The sequence below is a fragment of the Lynx canadensis genome, chromosome C1 (genome assembly GCF_007474595.2).
Source record: "Lynx canadensis isolate LIC74 chromosome C1, mLynCan4.pri.v2, whole genome shotgun sequence".
Classification (NCBI taxonomy): domain Eukaryota; kingdom Metazoa; phylum Chordata; class Mammalia; order Carnivora; family Felidae; genus Lynx; species Lynx canadensis.
Window position 1 is genome coordinate 215,754,406 of NC_044310.1, and position 7,223 is coordinate 215,761,628.

Here is a 7,223-nt window from a genome sequence, read left to right on the forward strand (position 1 = left end):
AGCAAACCAGTGTGCGTTCAGGCAGGTTCCCGGGGCTCCTGCGCCCCCAAAGCAGGGGCTCCCCTGCCCGCCGCTCATGGGGGAGTGCGGCCCTTCTGGTGTCTGCACATCTCGGGAATAGAAGCACGCGCGGGATTCGCACACAGCAAAACCAAAATGACACTTCATTATGTGTTTCTAAGAGTGTCTCCCAGAACAGCGCTTGGCACACCGGCTCCTGTGAAGGAAGTCGCGCTGGACCGAGCTGTGCCCGGCGGTTCCCACACGTTTCTGCTGCTTTCCCTCCACGCCGGTGGCTGTGGCAGAGACCGCGTGGCCCGCAGAGCCACGTGTGGCCCTCTGTCCACCAGGTTTGGCCACCTGGCTGAAATTCGAGTTCACTCTGAGATTGCAGCCGGAATCAGCATCGTTTTGAATGGGGTTTTCTGGGATGACGTGTGTGTGTGTGTGTGTGTGTGTGTGTGCGCGTGCGCGCGTGTGTGTGTGAAAATTGAGGAGGAAGCTACAGGGAAAGGTGTCAGAGCCTCCTGTGGTGAAGCTCTCTACTACCCAGCTCTGGCTCTGGTGGCACCCGAAATGTGCCCTTAAAAAAGTGTCTGAACTGCCCCTTGGTGGTGGTGTGGCAGTTTTGTGACGCTTGAAGCTGGTGTGGCTCGATCAAAGTTGTGTCACCGGAGCTGAAGTTGGTAAAGGAAGGCACCTCCGTCCCTGTGCTCCCCGCGCTCCACGGGATAGAGCCCCCGTCCTTGCCCAGCGCCCCTGGGGACAGAGGCGCAACTCTGACACGTTCTATTACCTGGAAAATGAGGTCGCCTCCAGAGCCGGGCGGCTGAGTGAGTGCACAGACACACGCTTGCTTTGTGAGTGGAAGCTGAGTGGGGACACTGGGGGGCCGACCGTCCAGCTCTGTGAATAGCCCATTTTCTGAAATACATAAGTAGTTGAAACGAGGCGCAATCCAGACCCGTGTTTTATCGGGTTCCGTTCCTGACGTCGAGTAGCAAGTGTCCGCAGAACCGTGGAGGCCGTTCGTTGGCCTGAGCGCCACGAAATGTGACCCTGCCTCCACCTCTGTCACCCCGAGCGGTGGGACCCCGGACAGGCCACCTGGCGTCTCCGGCTGTCTGGATCGGAGCAGAGGACAGGCAGGCGGGTCCGGCTCTGACGCTCAGTCGGGGTGGGGGCCTCTCCGTCACTCTCTCGGCTTCATCTGCAAAATGGGGTGAGCTCAGCCCCTCCTTCACGGGGCTTCTGAGGAGCGGATGAGCCCGTGCCTGGCTCACAGTAACTCTCACTAGTAGTGGTCTACTGCGAAACAAAAGAAACCGGAAAAGGACCACGGGTCCTCAAGCTGCCTTCTGGCTAACCACAGGTGCAGCTAGTTGCAGCTTTGGGACCCGGGACAGCACCACATTGACCCGTCACCCCTGTTTTCAGTTGCAGAGCTTGGGGCGCCTGGGTGACTCAGTCAGCTGACCGTCCAACTCTCGGTTTTGGTTCAGGTCATGCTCTCGCGGTCTGTGAGTTCGAGCCCCGTGTCAGTGCGGAGCCTGATTATGATTCTCTCTCTCCCTCTCTCTCTGCCCCTCCAACGCTCACGTTCTCTCTCTCTCTCTCTCTCAAAATAAATAAATAAACTTTAAAAAAAAATTGCAGAGCTTGACCTGCTGGGGGCATTCAGGAAATTGCCAAAAAAAAAAGTCACGAATCGTCCGTACTGTTAAACTCCCAGACATCGAGATGAGGGCTCTCTGTCTCGATTAGCTGCGCCCTTTATTTTTTTGTTGTTTATTTAAAAAATTTTTTTAATGTTTACTTATTTTGGGGAGAGAGAGAGAGAGAGAGAGAGACGGAGTGTGAGCGGGGGAAGGGCAGAGGGAGAATGAGACACAGAATCCGAAGCAGGCTCCAGGCTCCGAGCCGTCAGCACAGAGCCCGACGCGGGGCTCGAACTCACCGGCCACGAGATCGTGACCTGAGCTGAAGTCAGACGCTCAATCGACTGAGCCACCCAGGCGCCCCTAGCTGCGCCCTTTAAAGTTAGCGACCCGGCAGACCATAGCCGCACTCATCCAAGGCCACCTGTCATCCTCACAAAATACGGACAGAGTTCTCAAACGAGCCACGTGTTCGGCTCAGTCGGGAAGGGGCTGCTTCCTTTGTTGTTCTTGACGTGCTCTTCGGAGTCTGGAAGTGTCCACAGCAGGTGCTCCATGGAGCGTGGAGGGACAGGACGAACACCAGGTGCCTTTCTGCCTCTAGCCTCCCCAACCCCGTGCTCGCCTAAGGAACCATCTCCAGGGTGCTCCCACTTTTCCCACTGTCGGGGTATAGTCCGAGAGGGTGCTGGGCGGCAGAGGCCTCGTGGATGGTGCCAGGCCCGCGTGCACCCTGCAGCCGTCACGAAACGTGGGTGGCTGGACTTCTGCATCTCCCCGTGTGCAGACGCGTGGGCCTGCTGGTTTGCGCCGGCTGCTGTGATTTTCTTTAAGACCCCAGCCCGGGGTCGCGCAGAACACACCGTGTTGGAAGCCGGCCTGATCCAGCCCCTTTCCTAGATGGGGAAGCAAGTCCCCGGTGGCCACCAGCTGGTCCAGGGCCCGCCTCTGTCGCATTGCCTCCTTCCCGCCCAGGGTGGCGGGCATTCCTTGCCCTCCTGAGTCCCTCCAGACTCCTGTCCTGAAAACACACTAGAAAGTTCCTGCAGCTTAGGCAAGGGAGCAGTCCTATCGGTTCCAGAAAGTATTCTGATGGTGCTTCCTTGGGTTCAGCCTCCGGCCTCCCCGTTCTCCTTTTCCTCCACACCAGGCCTTCACTTTGCCCCCCAAACCCGAGAGCCCAGATGTCCGGGTGAGCTGCGGGCCCCAATCTGAGCCCTCTGCCTGCGGAGCTCTGCATCCGGCCGAGGCCCGCGGCACCTAACGTCAGCCCGGCTCTAGGTCCGGTCCCCTAAGCCCCGGGTGTGTGTTCTGTCTCCCCGAAGCATCGCCCTCTCCAGCCGTCCCGAGGGTGCAGAAACGGGGCCAGCTGCGCTCCCCTGCCCTCCCGCCGGGAGTCAGCATCCTGGGGCCGCTGAGACAAAGTACCACAGACCGGATGGCCTGGGACAACAAAAGCCTATTCTCTCTCAGCGCTGGAGGTGTTCGAGGGCCTGGGTCCTCCAGGAGCTGCGAGGGAGGGGCCGCCTCTGGTTGCTCTGACAGCAATCCTTGGCGCTCGCTGCCTGCGGCCGCCTCTCCCCCGTCTCTGCCTCTGTCCTTTCGACGTGGACATGTCTCTCTCTCCTGATAGAGACAACCAGTCACTGGCTGAGGGGCGGCCCTCGTCTACCGTGACCTGGTTTTAACTAATTCACGTCTGCAAAGCCGCTGTTTCGAAACGCAGTCATTGTGAGGTTCCGGCTGCCCGTGAACTTGGTGGGAGAGCACAGTCAAGCCCAGGCCACCCCGCAAGCCATTGCTCTCGCTCCGTCCCGTGCCGCAGCCACGCTGGAGTTCGGGGGGCACTTACTAGGCTTAAAATTTTTCGGGGGAAAGAGTGCACCGCCTCCGCGTGGAGCTCTGCCTGAGACCAGAGCCAGCCCTCTGACCTGCCCGGTGCTCTGCTCCTTTGTCCTCAGGCCTTACTGAAAATGGACTGCCAGGGCCTGGTGGTCAGACTCATCCAGGACTTTGTGCTCCTGACCACGGCGGTGGAGGTGGCCCAGCGCTGGAGGGAGCTGGCCGAGAAGCTCGCCAAGGTGTCCAAGCAACAGATGGACGCCTACGAGTCTCCCCACCGGGACAGGAACGGGGTCGTGGACAGCGAGGTGAGCGTGGGCTGTGAGACACAGTCACGGCGACATCCACCCGACAGTGCGTTCGTGGGGATAAGCGAGTTAATGCGGGAAAGCACGTGGCGGGCTCTCCCTGCGTGGGGCAGGCCCCATCCCTCCCGGGACAGTTGGTTCTGACCGTGTCAGGGTCGCTGTGCCCAGAGGAGGGAAGTCAGAGCGGCCTGAGCAGAAATGCCCGCCCCTGCAGATCCTGATCTTAAATTACCTTCCGTCGGACGGAGAAACTTTACCTCCCGTGTGAACGGAGCCCTTTGTGGCCGCTTGTGGTCGGTCTCCGTCCGGGTCTGTGTTGGATGGGTACCAGGTATGTTGTGTACCTTCGGCCACAGCTGGTGGGGTTCCTGCTCAGAGGTCCTTTGTATCCTCCCTTGTTCGCTTTAAGCTTCCGGAAAGATGGCTCAGGCCCGGGAGACCCGGGAAGCAGGAAGTCCCCGAGAATAAGGGCGTCCTTTATTAACGCAGCGAGTTTCTAAAAGAAATGGCCCACACGGAAAATGCCACAGGGGTTGTAAGGAGAGAAATCCTTCCTGTTGGCCCAGACACGATTTGCCACTTACCGGCTCTCCCACGAAACACGTTCCTCCCTCAGTGTGCTGGTCCCAGGCAGAGTCCGTCCCCCCTGCTTCTCTGGGCTTCTCACTCTCAAAAGAAAAGCATAAGTAATGAGCCCAGGAGCTGCGGGTAAGAGGATCGAATCAATAGGATCAAATCTCTTTGCTGTCCCCTAACCTTTTCTTCCCCCTCCCTCCTTTTATTTTGGACGCCGCCACCCAGGCCATGTGGAAACCCGCCTATGACTTTTTATTGACGTGGAGCCACCAGATCGGGGACAGCTACCGGGACGTCATCCAGGAGCTGCACATAGGCCTGGACAAAATGAAAAACCCCATCACCAAGCGCTGGAAACACCTCACGGGGACCCTGATCCTGGTGAACTCCCTGGACATCCTGAGGGCAGCGGCCTTCAGTCCTGTGGACCATGACGACTTTGTCATTTGAGCGGGTTCCCTCCCGTCCGCTGCTGCTCTGGGGCATGCACCCCCCCCCCCCGCCCCCCGTCTGTCCCAGATGCCCGTGCAGTCACCTGGAGCGGGGGAGGCAGGAGGGGCCGGCTGCTCGGACACATCCGGGGTCCCTCTCGGCTGGACCCGCACCCGAGGACCAAGCACAGACAATGCTCCGCCGTCCTCCTCCGTTGAGGCGGGAGAGGGGGCGCCGAAGGGAACTTCTACCACGGGTCGTCGCCAACCAAAATAGCTTTCTATTTGTTAGGTATAAATTTAAATTTAAAATCACTTTTTTTTTTTTTTTTTTTTTTTTTTTAGGACGGGGGGAGGCCTATGAGACAGGTGGTATCTAATTTTTTTAATGGACCAGAAAAGTTTAAAAAACAAAACAAAACAAAACACCTTCATAGGGGCGGATGCTGTTGAGGTTTTTATGTTCTAGAGAGACCTTTTTAAATTATGTTACAGATGTATATATGTATTTAAAGGCGATTCCCAGCCTCACTTTGCATTTGAACACTTAGCACAGAGAGATGCTTGTTCAAGTGTTGGACCTCTTTTGCTCTGTCCTTGTGAAAAGGGTGAATCAAATAGGAAATGTGGTTTTTCGGTAGATGAGTCTAGCTCTTGCCCGTCCTTTCTGGGAATGTCCTGGGCCCTGCTGTCCCCTCTGAACTCCCGTTCTCTTCTGTACCTTTGCCCCGTGTTACAGTAAACGATCAGCGGCAGCACTTGTGACCCTTCCGTGAGCTTCAGTGGGCAAAGTAAAATCCTACACGAGCCAGCAGGTGCCCTTGAGATGACAGGCCGCTGGGAGCTGGCGTTCGCTGTGGCCCCCACCTGCGTGCGGTCACTCAAGAGAACGGTGCCACGTGCAATGCGGTGGTCCCTGCAGCTCTCAGATGCCATTACCCTGGGGGCAGGGGAAGGCTTCCGGCAGGGCTCCAGGCCTCTCTGCTCCATGGGCCTGAAGGAGACTTCGCCACGAGGGACCCCTGTGCTCGTGTGTGTGCAGACGTGCCTGCCGTCACTGGCCAAACTCCGCTCCGTTCCATGTGACGTGAACCCCGCTCCCTTCCTGGTGCACCCATGTCCCCCAGGAAAAAACCGCGTAAGGGACACCTTTTTTTTTTTTTTTTTTTTTTTGTACAATTAGAGATTATCCGAGCAGGATGTATGTTTTCTACAAATGAAAACGTGCCCCGCCTGGAACCAGAGGCAGGAGGCTGCCCGCCTTTAGGCTGTAGATCAGCGTGGCCGTGTGCGGGCGAGCGGTGTCGGGCCCCTGATCGCACCGTGGTTGCGCCCAGCCCAGAAGGGAGGAAGGGGCAGGACTGAAGAATTGGAATTATGTGGCACACGGAGAGAATTCCTGGGAATGGGTCAGCACCCGCGCTGGGCGGTTTGGGATTCCTGGACCTCGTTCTCTGAATCTGCTGTTTGGAAACACATCATGTTGATCCCTGGGTGTAATCAGCCTACGATCCCTATCGGGCTGAAACATTCTTATGTACCTATCGACTCAGATACTGAAGACCAACTGGCTAGGAAAAAAAAAAAGAAACACCTAGAAAAACTACGTTTTTTACGCTGCAAGAAGCAGGACCCGCAGTTCCCCCAACGATCACACGAAATAACCTTAAATCCTGCTTCCCCTGTCCGCCCTCCTTCTTCCCAGAGATTGTCTCTCACCTTCTCCCCAAAGAAGAGACAAACCCAGTTGCACCTTAAACCGTGGATATTTTTCCTCAGGGGCTTGAAGTAGTTTCCTATGCAACATGTCTTGTAGCACAAATTGAATTCTACAAAAGTTGCAGTAAATTTTATTTGCATATTTTAACCTATTAGCGTGCGTGTGTTTTTCTGTACCCATCCAGACTTTAAATTTTGTTTAATGTTTATTCATTTTTGAGAGAGAGAGAGAGAGAGACAAAGCAGGGGAGGGGCAGAGAGAGGGAGACACAGAATCCGAAGCGGGCTCCAGGCTCCGAGCCATCAGCACAGAGCCCGATGCGGGGCTCGAACCCACGAACCGCAAGTTCACGACCTGAGCCGAAGTCGGACGCTTAACCGACCGAGCCACCCAGACACCCCTACCCCACCAAACTTTTAAAAAATAATAAAACCTAGTGTTTTATCTGTGCATAGAATAATGGCTCCCTCCTTAAAGAGCCAACCCCGGAGGTCGGTGTGACAGTTGGTTTAGCATGTTACTTTTCTATTCTTACTGAATATTCTCTAAGCCGGTCCAAGAAGTTCAGTTAAAACCTTCATTTCTTTATTGATGTTAATTTCAACGCTTGTAATAATAGTAATTTGCATATGAAGTGAGGGTATTTGCAGGTGTTTTTGAGGACCAAATATTCAGGAAAAGAATTTGG

The 7,223-nt window shown here is 55.9% G+C and overlaps 1 protein-coding gene across 1 annotated transcript in view; it reads left to right on the forward strand.

Annotated features, from left to right (window-relative positions):
* Positions 1–6,682, forward strand: part of SH3BP4 (SH3 domain binding protein 4) — an 85,824-nt gene extending 79,142 nt beyond the window's left edge. The window contains exons 5-6 of the mRNA XM_030326033.1: positions 3,620–3,808; positions 4,610–6,682. Coding sequence (XP_030181893.1) covers positions 3,620–3,808; positions 4,610–4,834 — 414 coding nt within the window. The 3' untranslated portion in view covers positions 4,835–6,682. The remainder of the gene's footprint in view (positions 1–3,619; positions 3,809–4,609) is intronic.
* Positions 6,683–7,223: the final 541 nt, after the last annotated feature.